Here is a 19,807-nt window from a genome sequence, read left to right on the forward strand (position 1 = left end):
CTCCCATACGTTCACGTATTACAAACTCCCCACCAAACCACAAAAATAACTTAAGACACCGAAATCCGGATCCAAAAGATTAAGGTTTCAAAATTAAACATTCACTGTATATTCATAAACAGTTAAACCTGTAGAGAATTATGCACTCACCTACATTTCAATAATTCATTTTTTCCCCGAATAACAATTCATACATTTCCTCGAATTTTTCTCAGATTTTCCCATACGTTCGCCCACGGGAAATTATCAAAGCCCCCAAAATGACTTAAGACACCGAAACCCCGATCCAAGAGATCTCCAACCGCTCCATGAACACAATGAAACCAACGAAACTCTCACCCTCTCCGACCGAAGAAATCCGAAAATCCGATCTAGCCGACAATCGAAGGACACCTAAAGTGAAATCATCTGAAGCTGCTCTCGATCCTATCGACTGCAACGAGTCTCGAGAAATGGCAAACGTTAGGGGTCCTTTCGCCGAATCCGGCGATCCTCAGGTAACTCCGCGCAGAGACGAAACTCGCGAAACGGGAACGGGCGATACTGGCCTCGGCCTGTATCTCGGTCAAGCCGCAGAAATCTGAAATTATCGAGGGTAGTGGAGGAGGAGGTAGGCGGAGGTGGGTAAAAGGAGGAAAGGGAAGCCGCGGGAGTGTTGCGGCAGAGGTAAGACAGGGGCGGCGGTCTCTCGATCTCGCGAGGGTGAGCAATGGCGAGAAAAAGAGAGGCACAGCGGCTTGACTGAGGGGTGAGGCTGAGACTGAGTGCAACCGGGGGAACTCTGTGCTCGTGAACGGGGAGGAGGGATTCGGCTCGGTGGTGTCGAAGGGGAACAAGGGGCGTGCGTGCATTATGGGGAAACGTTGGAGGGCGCAGTCTCGGCTGGCGCGCCGGGCATTCACGTTCGCGAACCGCGTGTTCGTTGCTCAGTTTCGGTCCAGGTGCAACTGCACGCGCTTCCTTCTAACATCCGTCTCTCCTCGTGCTTCCTCCTGTGTCGAACGAATTTCGCCGCGTATGATCGCGATAGTACGCACGTGAAAGAAAGAGGAAGCAAAAAAAGAAAACGGATCTACTCGTGATCGTCGAAGAAGAAGAAGATACACTTCCACTGACCCAACATTGGAAACGTTCACCGAGAGGGTGGAACTACTCGTAATCGTCGAAGAAGAAGAAGATACACTTCCACTGACCCAACATTGGAAACGTTCACCGAGAGGGTTTATCAGTTAACTTTTCTTTTTTTCGTTTCCGTGTCTTTTCTGTTCGTCTATTTCCAACCCTCTTCTGAGAGAGAAAAAGCACAGAGATTGAAGATCGAAGATCGGAGGTAGAAGCACGTGTCCACCTGGATTTTCCATCTCCTTCGTGAGAATATGTAATCGGTTTCTATCCTGGTGCGACAGTACTCGTTTCTACGAAATGGGACGCGAGATCGGCTATCAGACGACCATAAGCCTGTAATTCCCGTTTCAGCTACGCGGCTCGAGCGTCGATCCTCGCACTTTACCGAACTGTTTTCTTCCTCTTCGACCTCGTGGACCATCGTCGTCGACGCTGCCTCAGAAAGACTCGCGGCTCTCCTTTGACGGCGCTGACCGAGTGACAGCGAGATTCGACCGTTGCTGGTGGATTCGCGCGGGGAAATAATTAAAGCGCCGGCTCGATTGACACACGCACACGGTGGTGGTAGTAGCGCGCGATCGTTAGAGGCTCTCTCCCATTCGTTAAAAGCTGAAGAAGGTTCCGGTGAATGTGTGTGGTGGCTGGAGCAGCACGTGAAACATTGTGGTTCCCACGCTGAGAACGGTTACGCGCGGTCAACGATTTAACCTGCTCGAAAACATGGACAGAAAAAAAAAGGGTACACGGTAATTAACCTACGGCGATTCTCGGAAGCCAATTAACCGAGGCATTTTACACCAAGTGACGAGAGAAAATTAATTGCGCAAAGTGTGGGGCCCGTTTAGACACACGTCGACCACCCCAGTTGGATAACCGAGAAAGTTCCGTTCCTCGAACGACGACGACGACGTCGAGGACGTCCATCGTCGAGAGAACTTTCGATCGGTAAAAAGAGAGAGAGAATTTTCACCCGTGCTTCGATTTCTCAAAGTGACATCTCCCGCGTTATCTGCCGCATTCAGTGTCGTTTATTTACGTATCGCTGTTGTATTTATTAGCCTCGAAGCCAGTTCACGAAGCGACGTCGATCACGCGGTGCGGAAAAATCGACGAAATTTAATTCGTCTCTCGTTATTGGGCCGCCGGGCTACGTATACATATATATATATATAGGTAAAAGTTCGATCATCCTTTTTCTTTGTTCCCGTTTGTTTCGCTATTCGAGCGTCCGGCTCGATTGGCTGCAAGCAAAATATTTCCGTTTGACGCTCGCGTTCCGCTCGTTCCTTCCGTTTCGTCGTTTTCTCGCTGGACGCTCGCGCCCCTGTGGCTGATCGTCGATTAAACGGTTACGTTCTGTTTGCACTCGGCGTCAGAAAGTTCCTACCTCTGCCATTTACGAATCACCGCGATTCAGTTCTGTGTCCCCGGATCTCTCGTATACAACGCAACGGAGAACAGTGAAGAGAGAAAGAACCACACAGGAATAACGAATAAGAAGAAAAAAAAAAAGGAACAAGAAAACAAAAGGAGACAAGCATCGAGGGAGAAGTTGGAGAATACAGTGCAGAGACACCCTTGGAAGTGACGACGATGTTGCTGTTTACGGTTTGGTGGCTTGTCTTCGCGTCTCCTGTGATTCTCGCGGTGCAACGGGCAAAGGAGCTTGGCGACGGAAAAGGTAGGATCTCATCGACGCTGTTAAACCGCGTTTTTCTTTCCCATCCAATTCTCGCGCCGTGTGTCCCTTTTTTTCCAAGCGAAATGTATACAGAAGGCCCTCGCTTGAGAACAGAGTCTTCGAATGGAGACGATTACGGAATGAGAAGCAGCAGACGATAACCCGACGAGAGACAATTGCAGCCGTGCAATAAGAATGCCGGTTGGAACGGGTATAATAGAGACTCGGGTCATTGCCACGCTCAATGACACAAGATTTGCACTTTATTAAAAGACTCTCCCCGCGAATGGGGCGTTCAAGAGTCGAATTAAAGTGCCAGCTTTCTCCTTCTCCTTCTACAACCCTCTCTCCTCGGCTTCTTCTGTCGGACGGCGTGTTATTTTACGCCGGTCTGCGTTACCTTCCTTCCTTCCTCCTCCCTCTCTCTCTCTCTCCCACCCTCCTCGAGTTCGTGTCGTTTCCCTCTTTTAAGTCGATTAAAATGAAAATAACCGGTTGAACGGTTCGATGCCAATCGGAAGTAACAACTCTGGCAAATGGCTATCCGTTTACCTTCTCGCGAAAAGGAATTAATCTCCATTGTACGTTTTCTCTTCCTCCCACTGCTACTACCTACCCGTTCGGTGATTTTAAACGAGCCAATTAAAATCGCTCGGATCGATTCGACCCGATCGCGCAACATCCACGAGTAGCAAGCTGTGTTTGTGTATGTATGTAAAGGGTTTGAAACACAACGTGAAATGCAAACAGCATTTTCTCTGTTTCTGTAGGTTTTTCGTTCCTTCCGTACGTAGTTTTGCAGGAGTTGCCGGCAATACGATCGGTAGGCTGTACGTCGATGACGATTGACATTTATCGAGCGTAAAATTTCGTCTTGCCTCGTAGACGTTACCGTTTCTTCAGTTTACGAGGTTTCGGAAGCACTTTCGACGAAATTCTCATTCCGTAGTACCGTTCGCCACTTTTTGCGGTTTCTATTTTGGCGCCGTTCGAGTGTAATTGCTCGGTGGGAAGAATGAATCGACGGTTGTGCGAATGAAATTTCGGTGCTCTTGATTCGTCTGTTCGTGAATATTGGGACACCTGTTATATCCGTGCAGGAAGTATTGCACGAGTTAAGTTACATTTTCTGAATAAAGTTGTTATTGTTCACGCTATCAGTTTTCAGTGATTTCCTCGTAAATGGTGAATTTGCGGGGAAAATAGGAGAAGGCAAAGTTTCAGTACTTTTCACGCACAATGTTATGCGATTTAAGTTACATTTCTTTGCCAAAGTAGAATGTCATAAATTAGAGAAAATGTGGAGGGTATTGGCGCTATTAATTTTCAGCGTTTCTCTCGCGAATGGCAGATTTATTAAAAAAAATAAGAGAAGACAAAGTTTCACTATTTTTGACGCACAATATGATGCCCTCGACAGTTTTTTAAAATTTGCAACGATTTTCGCGTAATTTCTAAAAATTCTGATAAACATTACACGAAAGCAGTGTCCGAGACGAGTTCACAGCTGACACAGATCATTCTCAACGACTGAATCACTTTTCTAAAAATCTCAAAAATTCTGTAATTGTTCGAATTTGCTTCGCACTTAATAAGTGCCCTGACACTTGCGAACAAAAGTGTGTCTCGTCGATGTTTCCACGTTTATGCGTGCACGAAACGTCACGGCCACCGCTCGCCGACCTTTGTCGCTACGCGATCGCGGCGCGATGCGACCCTTTCCGTTCCGCGAGGGGTAACGCTTCCAAGCGAAGAGAATAATTCCGAAACAATGCGATTGGAGAGAGAATTGGACGTGTTACAAGTCATTTAACAATTTTTCACACGCATTTCGAAGGGGACGACCGGCGAAAGAGGCCCCCGAACAGCTGAATCGCTGACCGTTCCTCGAATCATGCATTCCCGGCACGCAAAACGATGAATGGCCTGGAAACGGGACTGACTCGCGCGAATAACTTTGTTCCAGCAGTTCGAACGTTCGATGCTATCGTTCATTGACAGCTTGATTTTAAATCACGTCCAAAGAGATAACTGCTCCTCTTTTATACGAAAATTTGTCGCTGTATTTGTACCTTCGTGTAACGTGTACAGCTAATTCGTAGAAATGTGTGGGAAGTTTTGGGGAGGTTTTCAAATCGCTCTTTCGCTTTTGTACTTTATAGTTTACAGTGTAACTATATTCTCAAAAAGTATCAGCCTGTCGTGAGAGAAGGAAGAAACGTGATTTCATTTCTGTACTTTACTGTTTACCGTGTAATTATGCTTAAAGGAATATGTCAGCGTGTCGTGAGAAAAGGAAGAAACGTGAGAATTAAATTATGCTGTAATAAATTTTTATTGCAATGTAAAATTTGATAAACGAATGCAGGTCCGAACTGACTTAAGAAATAATTTAGCGAATGTAACGTTACCGATGCAAAATTCTATCCAAGCGTCAAGATATATATACTTCTTTTAAACGCAGTTTGATTTACACTGGTATTTTTTTGTACCGAGAATATGAATTCAATAGAAGTTGCGCGCGGTATTAAACGGAATTATTTTCAACAATGAATTTTTCAAATTCAATAGTGACGTTTGCCTCCTGTTTTTTCTTTTTAGTGTAAACGTGCGTTATTTACAGGTGTAGCACACATTGTTCTTGTGGCTGTTATAATAGTGAAGTGAACGCTGTTTTTTATGGGTCCGTTTAAAGGGAAAAGGAAGAATAGCGAGAGGGCAGAGTAGCAGAAAATTGATCGTACGGTGAAAATTTTTTCATTTAATATGATTTATGTCCTTTTCGAAACTGTGAACCGTGTGACCTCTGTTTCTGCTGGAAATACTAGTATTCGCGCAAATGAAATTATCGACACTTCGAATGTGTTAAAGCATTCACTGAAATTAATATCTCTTTATTTATAATTGAAAATCGGCAGAATATTTTCGAAAGTAGCTACTGTATAAATTGCGAAAATTACATTACCTTAATCTTAAACACATTTCTTTAAAATGCTGAATTATCAGAATTCGTAAAACCGAATATAAAGTTACAGTTCCTCGTAGCTATCTGATAACATTGAGGCATACAGCCATTTCGTGACAAAAATTTCTCAAAAGCACATGAATCTCTTTCGTTATTATCAATTCTGCGAATCTCGATATTTTCTCATTTTATTTACTTTATTTATTTAAATACACGGGCAAAATAATCCTTTGGTATACGTTGATAAACAAGGATGTCCAATTCAAAACGTGAACGATGGATCTTCTGAAATTGTGCAGTGAATTGAATGAAAAAAGTCAAAAGACTGGAAAAAATCGAGAAACTGACAGAAAGTGTTAGAAATGGCGCAAAGACTATCAATACTACCGTATTGACCACACAGTGTCCAGTCAGTTTCAATAAAAATATTTGTGCAACGTCTAGAATGAGAAGAAAATTTCTTCTCGAATAACGATATCCTCAAGAACCTTGTAAACAAATTCCTCAATACTCGCCATCCACAATATTCGTATCATCACTTCGAAATCAACGAACCGAACGTCAAACACTGTTTCCCCGATCCTCCGCGTTCAATAATGTCAGATTAAGCCTCCTTCACCGACGTACGACTATAATATTCCGGATCCAGCGATTCAGGGAATGCGTATGCATGTCAGAGGGGTCAAGTGGCAGGCAGTCTGTGTGTAGCTACACGCGTGTGTGTAGGGAGAAGGGAGTAAATAAGTGCAAACAGTACATGGTAAGGAGTAGTTCAGAAATAGAGCGGAAGTCTTGAGAGGTAGATTTTCTTACACCTGCTATCTCTGTCCCTTTGCTGCTATCAACCCTTTGCACTCGAATGCCCTTTTTCTATAGGGAAGTAGCAAAAATGAATGTGGGATTTTGTTGATTACTTTTTATTCAATAAAAAGTAAAGTACCCCACGCGTCGCCGATGCTGTTCACTAGTATGTCAGCACAACTTAAGTAAATTTAACACAGGATAGGGTATTAACCGAAATTGTATTAAAGTATAGTGATAAGCGACTGCTCAATGCTTCGGTGCACGTCTCGCTCGACGGCTATTTCCAGAGTGTCCTCTCCGCGTCGTTCGACTTTCCGAGGAAAGGTACCCGCGCGCTTTCTCTTCCTGGGTGAAAAAGTCCAGGCCACCACTTCGCCGCCGAAAGCTCGCATTTTTTACAAATATTACTTTTATTTGTCACGAGAAAATGTAATTCGCTCTCTTAACACGTTAAGCGCCATGTCAGTCACCGGTGACTGACGCGGCCTGACCGGAAGGCATAGTGTTAGTCGCCGGTGACTGACAGTATACTTTTCGTTAGTCGTCTTCTGTTTATAGTTCGCATGGCCCACTTGACGGAACGGGACGGTAAGCAAAACAGGCTGGGCGTTTAACGTGTTAATGTTCACGGCACGATGCTTCTCGTTCGCTGGTCAATCATACACGCATCCACACTTGCGCACGTCGCAATCGACTTGGCAACCCATGTTATCGCCTAAATATAAATAAACGCGCCACGCACAATCGTCTTCCATTCGTTCTTCCTTTCCAGGCCATTCACGCCAACTCTCTCCATTTCCCCATCTCTCCCCACATTAGGCGCTGTGCGACGCGCCTAGACAAGGACACACGCATCCACACTCGCGCACGTCGCAATCGACTTGGCAATCCATGTTATCGCCTAAACATAAATAAACGCGCCACGCACAATCGTCTTCCATTCGTTCTTCCTTTCCAGGCCATTCACACCAACTCTCTCCATTTCCCCATCTCTCCCCACATTAGGCGCTGTGCGACGCGCCTAGACAAGGACCGCGGGACCCGAGCCGCAAGGGGCCCTGGACAAGAATGAGCGCAGGCTGCACCTCCACCCCACGGCTTGCAGGGTCCTAACATCAGTTATTTTAAGCGCCTGTAATTCCTTAGTCTTACAAACCCCACATTAATATAATCTTTCAAAACTAATATTTTTATTAGAAGCTGGTTCTTTCAAACTAAACATGTAGCGAACAATTCACGGAGTTCCATAGTGTGAGAAAATCCGTCCCGAAGACGGAGAAGCGAGCACCTTAAAGCCAGGCCCAGCGCGCTCGGTGGGGGTGACTCCGCCCCTTTGGGCCTTTCCCTGGGCCTGTTCGCGTAGGGCTGGACAGGGACCGGCAGGACGACGCGCACTCACTCTTCCCGAGACCTTCGATGGTACACCCTTGCAAGCGACGTCCGATTAACGCTGAGTCGGTGTATTTTCTGACAATAGAGCTGCTGTCTTGGAAAGTATCATCCTTAGTGTTGCCTCTAATGGTAAATACAGTAGTGCACACGCTTAAGTTGGGAGGTGTCTTCTGCGAATTTAACTAAAGAAAAGAGAGGAGATGCGTCTGAGTGGGATACCGATAAATCAAGTGTCAGTTGTTCACATTCGAGAGTCGATATCGAATACTTTGTTTCACTCGGCACGCTCGAACTCACACTCTGAAGTCCCATTTCCAAGAATTGCTGGGGATAGCGACGGACGCTCGAGTGTGCAAAAATGCAGACACTTATGCGTGCACTACTGTACAACGTCGCTTCTCAGTCGCCTCTCGAGTGCAAAGGGTTAACATCTTCTTTATTTCATATCCGAAACTTCCTCTTCGTCCTTTCGAATCAGACATTCTCCACTCGAGAAAAAACATTCTACATTTTCCAGAATAAAACCAATTTAAAGTTGCCGAGCAATTTCTTACGTCTTCTCCCTGGAGGAATAAAAAAAAGATGAAACGTCGGAGAATTTCTAAGATAATCCTGGAAGTTTACATGCGTAAAATCTATCTTCGTTCGAGCACGACAAAGGGGTAAATAGTAGAAACACTAGTTGCAAATGAAGACAAACACCGAGGAAGTTGGTGGAGCCAACAGCCAGCAATTCGAGGTGGATTCGCTACCTTATCGAGAGAGGATCAAATTCTTTGAACTTCGTAAACGGGACCCGTATTTGAAAAGTTCGACTCTCTTCTCTCCCTTTGTGCTTCAGATCGGACAGTTTAATTTAAGCCGCTTTGCCGGCGCAAGAACGAGACGCTGTAACGAAACAATCTTCACGAAAAGATAAAAAAAATGTATTTGTTGCTCCTAGTGTAGAGATTAAAAAATTCACCTTGGAATATCTATTCGTTATGTTTACCCACGTTTCCAACAACGTCGCGGACGTTTCGAAATAAGAGAGTCAAGAAAGTTAACTCGAGCTTCTTCCTTTCATCGTAGACAGTTTATACAACTTTGAACTTCTCCACCCCCGGTAGAGGGTAACGTTAATACGTAAAAGTTTACGAGAGAGAAAAAATGGAAGAAAAGAAACGAACGAAGCTTCATTTTCCGAGCGTGCAAGCCCTGGCGAACAGTACGAACCGTTGGATGGTCGGGAAATTAAAAGGCCACTTGGAAGGAGGTCAGCGATTTTCGCGGGAAAATTAAACAGAGCGAGTCCAAGGAATTATACAAGCGGCCGAGGGCGATAGAACGAAACGCGAGCAAACTAACGACAAGATTGAATCGGCAAAGCGCAAGAACGAGCTTCGACAACGCTCTCACGGTAACTCTTGTTCCCTCCTACTACTAGCTCCTCCTCATCCTCTTTCTCTCTCTCTCCTCTCAGCTTGTTCGTTTTTTGTTTCGAGGAGAAAGGAGCAATTTGCCGGTTGTGTGTTCATTTGTTCAACTGGCGCGCCGCGTACGAACAGTTTTGCGCCACGCCGCTTGTTTCATTGTCTCGCCGCGAAACGCTGCTTTATTTTACAGCACACAGTTTTACAAAAAAATCTTCCACACACACGTACGGACACAACTGCTGTGAACTGTTGTTCCGGTGATGCACCGTACGTGTCTGTTCTTGTCGGACAGAGAGGCGAGTTATGGTTTTTCTTTCACCGTGACTTCGTCAACCGACGTAATCCAACGAAACATCACACTTGCACCTACAGCTGCCCTCTTCGTTAGTTTGCGCTCGTAAATTTGCGAAAACACGGGATCGCGTTGTCCGCCTGTTTCGAGGGGAACAACGTTAAACCGAGGAAACACGAGCTCGGAAAAAAGAGGAAATCGTCTGGCAAACTGCGTTCTTTGCTAACGCCATCGCCTTTTGATTTATTGCCGCGACGATGATTCGATTGCGTTCTAAGCAGTTCGCGCGGGACAGTTTTTGCCTTTATCTCACCTCGATGCGTGGTCGGATTGGTCTTTTAAAGATTAAAGCGCGGGATTCGAGTATGACTGGTGAATCGACAGGGTTAAAGTGCAGCGAGAGGAAATTCGAATTGTTTGCCGCTGAAACGATGGTCGGGTCAAAATTGACCCAACCGCGACTTTCCCAAAAGTGAATTTCTGTGTAACCAAAAGTAGTATATATACAACAGAATTTTAAGAATTGGAGAAATAAGCTGAAAGTTACATTCATATACTCAAAAAAAAAAAAAAAATGAAACTTCTTATTTATTATAATACTTGTCTAAAAATGAAATCCCAAACTTTGTCTATTTAAATGCCTCAGGTTGGTGCACCCTCTTAAGAAAGCACTTTCTGCAATTATTTTTCTTCGTATTTCAAATACTACTTTGCCCAAGGCTAACTATACCACAACCACGTGATACTTATGCTTATCGACGATATTGAAAAATTCAGGAAACGTTCGATCGCCTAATTATTCGAACTCTCGCAGCTCCAGAGTGGGCGGAGATATCGATTGCGGGTCGAGCGTTAAGTCTACAGCCATTTGCGCCCGTCGTTATTATATACGAATGTAACCGGTTTCATTAATAATTCGTTCGGCTGTCGCAGACGAGGCGACGTAAAAATGATCACCATCCCGCCTGTAGACGAGGGGCGCGAGAGTGCGGCAAAGGAGGGGTGTGGACCGGAACAGTTCGTTAAACAACCGCGATTTTGGGTTAATTAGCGATTATGGAAATACGATCGTAGTTAATTGAGAAGCGCGGGTCGTTATAAAATAACGCGAACAGATCGGCCGGATGTTCTTCGCGCCCCGGTCCTGCAGCTGGAAGCGTGTGACCAAACACCATTACTAATTACAGCACCGGAGCTACCAGTAAATTGCCTCAATTAGGTACATAGTTCGTACCGCATACTTGCTTCGGCTTAACGTCGCAACAGCTGCTACCGTCCTATCTCTACGTGCGTGCCCCGACCCCGTAAATACCGAACCTCTCTGTAAAAAAATACCAGGTTGAATTAATTCGCCGCATTAACAGCGGAGAACCATCCGACGTTTTCTGGTCGTTCCAGCTGCGTGGAACTAGTCCAAACCTCCCCAGCACCAGAGCAACCTCGCCGCTGTACAATCCTACGAAGGAGATAGTGTTTACCGGTTATTTGTCGTGGATTTTACGATTTCTTGACAGCGGAATACCGGTTCCGGCGCTGCTATTCCAGCCGGACCCCACCGAATCGTCTCCCCCTAAATGTTCCGGCGAAAGATAATCCGAAGTTTCTTGCTATCCGCAGAAGGGGGATGAAACTTGTTCTCCGCGTCGTCCAAGCTCTTTCAGGCTAGGGCTAATGGTTTTCTCGGTGAGTCACGTCTCTCGTGTTCCTTCGCCCTCGCACACGGAAGTCTCGACGAGGACAAAAATGTTCAGTCGAGTGGACGCTCTGCACAGATTCCGTACACGCAAGATACAATCACGGTACCAATCGGTGTGTGACTCTGTGAAGAAGAAGTACCATACGTAGACGTGAACACACACAGAGAGATTGTAACGCTCGATGGAAACGCCTCTCGAAATCGTTTCCCGGTCATTCGTTTCAAGAGGAGACCTCGGATCGTGTCTAATCGGCTGTATACCTGTACACTGCCGGCCGCGGCTATAACTTTTAATTCAACGACTTTTTCCACTCAGATAATTGCCATTTAAATTAAGACTGCGAAGGTGTGGAGAGGGAGGGAGAGACATTCGACGACAGATCGATACCAGAGGGAGAGGGATGGAGAGAAGGCGAAGCAAAGGAGAGGAACTCTCTACACAGCATAGCCGGCAGCGTGTACCGACGTCCCATGGTCCTTAAGCCGGCCTAAGCTGACTTAAGCTCACTTAAGGTCGCGTCGTTTCTTCGCGAGATGAAATTGGAACGCGTGCTTACCCGTCCAAATTAAATACACCGTGAATGACGTTTACGTAGCTGCCAGCTATACGCGAGCTACCACCACACCTGTGCGCCGCGGAAGCATTTGTCGCGGGACACCAATTCGGGATGATTAACTTTCGAGCTTTGTCGTATTCGGCTTCAGGAACTGCGCTACGGTTTGTTTCGTGATTCCTCGTCGAACCTTGTTACGGTTTAATTAAAACACCGGCGTGTGTGTTCAGGATTATTCCTCGTCCTTGGGGAAGAGTGGTTACACTGTGGTTGTGTAACGGGGAATCTTATCCGTAAACGAATAAAAGAAGAATCCGTTGCTCCTGATGACCGTTCTTTTGTTTTGTGAAATGAGTAGTTTTCTTGATGATTTTCGAAACTACTTTACATACTGTTAATGCCCGTGGTTGCGGCGATGAACTTTCGAGCTTTGTGGATGTTTGCACGATGTTGTGCCGTCTAGATACTGGTTCGAAGGACCACCCAAATGATTGGGACCTGTAAAAACTGATCTATGGTATCGCGTGATGTGAGCTGGTTGCTCCTTGGTTCTCCTTGTTCGTGGTGGTTGAACGACTACTCGACGACTCAACTCCCCGACGTCGCGTCTCGGACGTCCGTGAGAGGGATTTTCGTTGGGACACGCTGACTGGTTAATGGTTAACGATTGCATTTGCCAATCAGCGTGTCTAATATCGTCTTTGCCGCCCTTCCAGTGCGCCTTTAGCGCGCTGTCACCTTGGAAGGGTGGGAGACGGTCGCGAGGGGTGGGCGGAAGGTCCCAAAAAGTCTGGAATTTCCCCCGGGTGACTAATTGGCAAGCGGACCGTTACGGAAATTCGTGGTTTATGGTATGCTCGTAGGCTATTGAGCGCGAGGGACACAAATTACTAAAAATCTAGCAAAGCGATTCTAGTGACCCTCGCAGGATGTAATTAGACCCGTGCAAGCAATAAACGAAAATCCTCAACTCAAAAATAACCGTTCCCGGTCGATCGTGCCATAAACCGTTTCTACAGAAAACCTAACACATAGACTTCTAAGATAAAGTTCTAAAGGTTTACGAGTCACGTTAATAATAACACGTTAGATTCCGAGGATAAGAACGTACTGACTTTTATTTCCAACAGTTCCTCTTTTGTACAATTGAATATCGATTAATTCCGATGCGTGTGGTCTGTCTTGGATTCCTGTACCATCGATTGGTCTTTAGACGCGTGTGATATTGACTCTGACGTGTGTGGTCCGTCTTGGGTGTTGTGTTGTCGTGTGTATTGCAGTTGCGTGTCTCTTTTGCGAAATGAATTTTCGAGATTTGAAGAAGTGCGTGCGATCAAATTTTGGTTTAATCGAGGCTAGCTATTAGCGGTCGAGGATTACCGTTCTCGCGTACTTGGAATGTCCTATCTGGGTTGGTAGTTTTACGCGTAAATTAAACCAATCCCAATTCCGCCGGTCATAATTCGCAGAAATTGCAATCGGAGGTGAAAACGCGTGTAGTTTAATTAAATACTTGTTAATTAAAGGGAAGCCAATTCCTTGCGCGTGTCTATTTGTAGATTTCGTGGATGCAGGAGAAATTTTCTCTTGCAATAACGATTTGAAGAGTGAAGTAACTCACGTGGAATAGATATTTCTTTTTTAAGTTTCTCTTCGCCGTTTTATTACACTCGCTGTGAAGAGATTAAATCATTTTTCGTGCGTATAACGTTACTAAATTTTTTCGTCGATTTAAAACGATATTTTCACGGGAGACGTCGATATTCGATAATTTTTGTATTTTTCAATTGATGCGTTGCACGTGTTAAATAAAATATTGTTACAGGAGAAACGAGAGGGATTAATATTGAAGGGTATAAAAAAGTTTAGCTATCACGTGAGCAAAGAGATTGCACGCTGCGGGTTATCTACTATATTGCACGAATTCAGTAGTGAATGTCAATATCATTCGCGAAACATATTGAAGAAATTCAGAAGTAAATACTAAGTGTGAACATCACCCGGGTCGATTTGAAGATTTGATTCTCGGTTTGATCAGTACATTAAACTGCCGATGATACAGACAAATTGACCCGTTGAAATATTAATACGACCGTTGAAAACAAAATATCCCAATGTGTCATTTGCAACTCGACTCAATTATCGAATTGAATTCGAAAAAGTTCCTACTCGATATTTATTATTTAAAGCGATACGAAAATTAATTAACAACGACGTCCTCCATTTGTATATTGATTTTGCAAATTGCATTGCCAAAGGGAACACCGAGAGTCTTCTAACACGTTTTCCTTTTCATTAATTTAATATCGCTTCGTACCCGCATCTTCATACTCCTCGAAAGTGTCCAATTAATTATTTTTTCACCACCCTTTTCATTTTCACGCTCGAAACAAATTTAATCGAGCGAGTGTAAAATTTTCACATATCAATTTTCACATCGGTACGAATCGCAAAAGCTTTATCAGTAACAATTAATCACTTTGATCAACAACCGACGTTATATACGCGAACCATTCGCCGGTACGAGTATTAGGTAAATAGAGTTTTCAATCAACATCGATACTGTGCACGCGACAACGAAAATTGAACTAACTGTAAGAAAAATTCTCGCGAGATTCCACGACAGACAACGAGAAAACGATCTCTCTCGCTCTTCTATCACGGTTAAATCTAATTTCTCGAGGAAAAGGGGCCGAGCACATGGTGACCGTGAAAATGGCGCATGATTGCAAAGTTAATACCGGCCCTTCAGACACCGACACGAGGAGCAGTGTTTCAAGTGGAACTTTTTACGAGCGTCCAGACGCTCCTTCGTGTGCCTCCTTCCTTCTTCCTCCTCCCCCTCTCACCCCGTCGTTTTCTTTCTTCTTTCGAAGAAATTTCGCGCGACAAGAAGACGAAAGCGTGCGATAGAGCCAAACGCGTCCCATATAACGCGGTGCTTGCGTTCGAGCATCTGTACGACGAACCGTCCAATGTGTGAGACGACGACTAGAAGAGGGAAAAGGGAGTTTTTATCGAGGAACGCTAGGTCGTCGGTTCTTCCCTTTTGCGAGCTATCGTTGCGGGGGAATACGCGGGCGCTCGCGAGAGCCGCGCGCGGAATCTCCTAGTCGCCTCTCCGTGTTTCCTTTCTTCCCGCGACACGTCTCGCGGGTTTCCGTTTGTCGTCCGTTTTCACAGTAGGATGGATACGCTTTGACAATGAGAAGTCCTGGTGGCCTCAATTTCGCGACACACCCAGTCGCGGCTTCTCACGTACGTGGCGATGTCACCGGATGCCATTGTTGGCACAATAAAATCGTTCTCGCGTGAGAGAGACGCGACACGGTACGGTTCACCTTCGATTCCCAAGATGAAATTATTTCTTCGTTCTTTGGCAAACGTCGCTGGTTTTCACATTTTCCTTCTATTTTGCTATTCCATGTGTGTGTGTACATGTGTGTGATCCCTTTTTAGGTATCCTACGAGAGAGGACCGGGTTTCGTTTTCACGGTAATCATCGCGAAACATTCGCGAAGATTATACCTATATTTTCGTCAGGTGAAAATTTCAGTTCTCGGTTAAATCCATTATTTCCCCCCGGCTGTGTATCGAATTATCGTTCTCGCGCGTGCAGCAGTATAAAATCTCGTTCGATCGGTCCTTCGGTTGGTATTTTCATCCTAACGAAGCGCTTCGGTGGCTCTTTTTTTGGGTGGAAATTTCACCGGGTGGATCGATCAGTGACACGATCATCGGTGAGACTGGTTCTCGTCTGGTATCATGGGTTTCGATCTCGCGAAACGTTCTCGATTTGAGTACAAGAATACCCATTGTTGCGATAGTAATCGCGGGAGAGAGAGAGAGAGAGAGAGAGGGGAGCGAGAGACGAAGCGAGCGTCGTTCGAATGGCATTTGCAGCCGCGCGTCACTAAACCCTTGCACCTCGAAATTTCAGAAATGCACTTACCATCGGTAGCGCACGCTTGCTTGCTCGTGAAGCGGGCGTGAGAGAGGCGGCGGGGGAGGGTGGAAGGGGTGGTACAATCGTAGCCACGTGAGATTTCCGCAAACAGAATGGAATGTGACGATAGCGCGGCAGTTAGCTGAGAGTGCGGGCCGTGTGTGCGACGAATAGCGTGTGGGAGAGGGAAGTTAGGGGTGAACACGGTGAGAGAGAGAGAAGGAAGGGTAAACGTGTACTAGCTGGCTTTACCTGTTTCTGTGACCCCTATACACACGGACCCTATTTCGACTATCTCGTCCTGGGTGTTCACCTGTACATGTTCCCTCATTATAGTCGTACATACAGCGGTACATGCGAACCGGCGCACGTGTATGTAAGGAGAGCAGCTCGAAAGCACGAAGGCGGAGCTTTAGAACGATACAGCCGCCACGCGTGAATAACGTTGATAAGCATCGGGTCCACGACTCTGCCTCTGCTTCTCATTATCTCTGTCCTGTGACAGCTCTCTCTCTTACTTACTTACTTAGTCACTCCTTATTCTCTCTGACTTATGCTCTTATTCACTTGCTCACTTACACACTCACTGACTCACGCACTCACTCACTTACTCTCCCCCTCTTTCCTTCCCCGACTCCCACTCTCACTCTCTCAATCACTGAATCTCTCACTTACTCACTCAATCTATCATTTTCTCACTCACGCATTCTCTTACTCCATCACTCACTCTCTCACTCACTCACTCTCTCACTCTCCCAATCACTCAAACGCTCACTCAATCACTCACTTTCTCACTCACTCACTCTCTCACTCTCCCACTCTCCCAATCACTCAAACGCTCACTCAATCACTCACTTTCTCACTCAATCACTCACGCCATATCTCACTCACTCAATCACTCACTTTCTCACTCACTCACTCTCTCACTCTCCCAATCACTCAAACGCTCACTCAATCACTCACGCCATATCTCACTCACTCAATCACTCACTTTCTCACTCACCCAATCACTCTCTCACTCACTCTCTCACCCATTCACTCACTCACTCATATTTTCCTTTCGAGGTTTGCTCCCTTTGTCCATCCACCACAGTGTTACCCTATTTCTCATCCGAGACATCTAACCGAATTGACCAATGAAAGGCGAAAAATTGATTAACGAAAACTGACTTAACTTCCTTACGTTATTTCTTTGAAAGGGTGATCCCGGTTGCCCTGTTCCTTCGAAACACGCTGTCGCAAAAGGACGTTCGTTAGAGCTCCCTCGATGTTCGTTAAACGTAATTTACAGCCGGTCGAGAAACTTGTTTTTAAATATCATCCGAAGTCCGGTGTTAGTGTGATTAACGCACGACGAGAACGTTCCTACTCTACAGCGAAAGGTAGAGAAAGGGTGAAGGAGAAAAGTGTTTCACGTCTTACTGCAGCGAGTGGCCTGATTCGAGGAGCCGTTTCATCCGTCAATTAAGAGCCGATTTAGCGCAGCGAGCAATTGGCAGAGTTCAAGACGTTCACCATCTCTCTCTCTCTCTCTCTCATTCTCCCTCTTCCTCTTTCTCTAGCCGGGAGCAATAATTGAGATTTAATTCGGGGACAGAGCGAAGGTGACGCCGGGATTAGATTACTGTCGAACTCTTCGGCAATAATATCAATTTAATGCTGTCATCGTTAATAGAAAGCGTTGCATCGAATTCTCTCGACGCAATAAACATTTCACTCATTGCTCGATTACTTTATACATTCTCCTTTTTTTTCCCCCCCCAATTTATCTCAATTGTTCTGGTCACCGTTGACCTTTGACGCGTGATTGATTCATATTCGTTGTTTGTCAGATCGGAAATAAACGCGTTCATCTGTATGCAAAGAATGTATGTTTTTTTCATGTACATGTATCAGCATGTTTATTGGAAAATTCTCACTCGCAGAAGGAATTATTTATTCGCGCGTGTGTTTGTTTTCTATTGAGATACGAAAATATTCATATCTCGACCGTAACAGAGGAATGTAATATATCATTAACATCCTCGATTTAACAAGGATAAATTTACATTTTACACACTTATCGTTCGTCCTGAATTTTGTATTTATAATTACAGTATCGTGGAAAGGAGGATATGATTAACGTGTATTCGCGATGATTTTCCACCAAGGAAAGTTTGTTCCTCGTTAGGGGAACAACCAAGCATTGTATTAATGTTCACGAGCGATCTTATGCCCTGACGGTACAGCTTAGTTGTAGTGCGCCCATAAGCTTGCGTGTTGATGCAAATGAAGTAACATTATAGCTGAGCCTTGATGCGGCAAATCTCTCTTAATCCGAACTGTTACTAGCCACTAAAGAAAATGATGATTTAACTTATTTGCGTTACGCCTTTTATTTATACACAAATACAGGATTGCTGCAAATTGAAAATTAAACTGTACTGAAGAAATAGCAACGAATTCAATACAAATACATGAATGCAATGGAGTTCGTACTTCGTTATATCAGTTATATTACTTGTTGCTGTTAAAATGTAATATTCGGTTAACTATTTGTTACTAAATATAATTAGGCAGTTGCGATTGTAGAATAAACAAGGCTGAACAAATGACACGCAGCCTTTGATCTGATAAATTAACGTACATGTTATTAAACAGTGCAAAATGCACGAGAGCTTGAAGTCTATAATGACAAACGCGTGTAATATTATTTACATACTGTTGCACGAATTTACTCCATTTAAGGGATGTAGATCTTTCCTTTGTACGCAAATTTGTAACGTAAACGATAAATAGATCTAATGTAACAAAGGAAGATTAATTGTGACTAATCTACGGTGTGATTATATTCGCAGTTTTGATATTAGCTATTTATCATCGAGGTTAGAACACATTTAATTCGTAATAAAGCTAGTGATTGTCATGCAGATCGCGGTGTCAGTTATGCTGCAAATAAAACACGTAACTATGATAAATTTGTTATTAGAGATTTCATTTATCATTGGAAATTCTCAGAAATAGGGAAATTTCGAAATCAGAATGAAAAGACTTAACTGTGATAAATTTGTTATTAGAGAATTAATTTTATTGATTGATTTAATTTATTATTGCAAATTGTCAACAGTAGGAAATTTTCGAAATCAAAATAAAAAGACTTGACTGTGATAAATTTGTTATTAGAGAATTAATTTCATTAATTAATTTAATTTATTATTGGAAGTTCTCAGAAATAGGTAATCTTCTATATAAAAATAAAAAGACTTAACTATGATAGATTAGTAAACAGAGAATTAATTCTACTGATTAATTACATTTATTATTGCAAATTGTCAAAAATAGGAAATTTTCGAAATCAAAAATTGTACACGAAAATTTTTTCGCAAATTTTGTTGTGTCGTTTTATAAAATTTTAATCATCACCTGCTCTATTTTACATTATACTATGCATGCAATTAATTTTCTGCTTTAACTAATTAACTTTCACATACTCCCTCTATTCGTAATTTAAATTACACGACACATCCTTTATATAGTTTAACGCGTGATACATTTCACACTTTCGTTTAACACGTTAACAGCGTAAGCATGCGTAACCTGCCACGGTGTGCGGCACGTTTAACATTTATTAAAAGTTTCGTTCTATTTCCACCTGGCAAAGATGCTCTATTTAAAAGTAATATCGCAGTTAAACACAGCGTAAAAAGAAGTTTTCACGGGAGTATTCGAACCGCTGTGTCGGTGAAAATGGTTTTCAATAACGCGATATCTACTTTAAACACTTGCGCAATTTAAACGCGATTCTGCAACAATAAGGTAACTCCAATTAATTTTAAAACGATCATTTTGGTAATTGATGAATCAATTTACACCGAACTTCTGTGTAATTCATTTGTTCGCTCATTGTCAAAAGTAACACAATAACAGGTCTTTGTTTAAAATGTTAATGCAACAATGC

At 44.0% G+C, this 19,807-nt stretch overlaps 1 protein-coding gene across 1 annotated transcript in view; it reads left to right on the forward strand.

Moving 5' to 3' along the window:
• Positions 1-317: 317 nt before the first annotated feature.
• The window catches only part of LOC108571902 (suppressor of lurcher protein 1-like), a 261,339-nt gene continuing 241,849 nt past the window's right edge, over positions 318-19,807 (forward strand). Inside the window, exons 1-2 of the mRNA XM_017934059.1 lie at positions 318-497; positions 2,659-2,806. Coding sequence (XP_017789548.1) covers positions 318-497; positions 2,659-2,806 — 328 coding nt within the window. The remainder of the gene's footprint in view (positions 498-2,658; positions 2,807-19,807) is intronic.

The sequence above is a fragment of the Habropoda laboriosa genome, unplaced genomic scaffold (genome assembly GCF_001263275.1).
Source record: "Habropoda laboriosa isolate 0110345459 unplaced genomic scaffold, ASM126327v1 scaffold67, whole genome shotgun sequence".
Lineage (NCBI taxonomy): Eukaryota > Metazoa > Arthropoda > Insecta > Hymenoptera > Apidae > Habropoda > Habropoda laboriosa.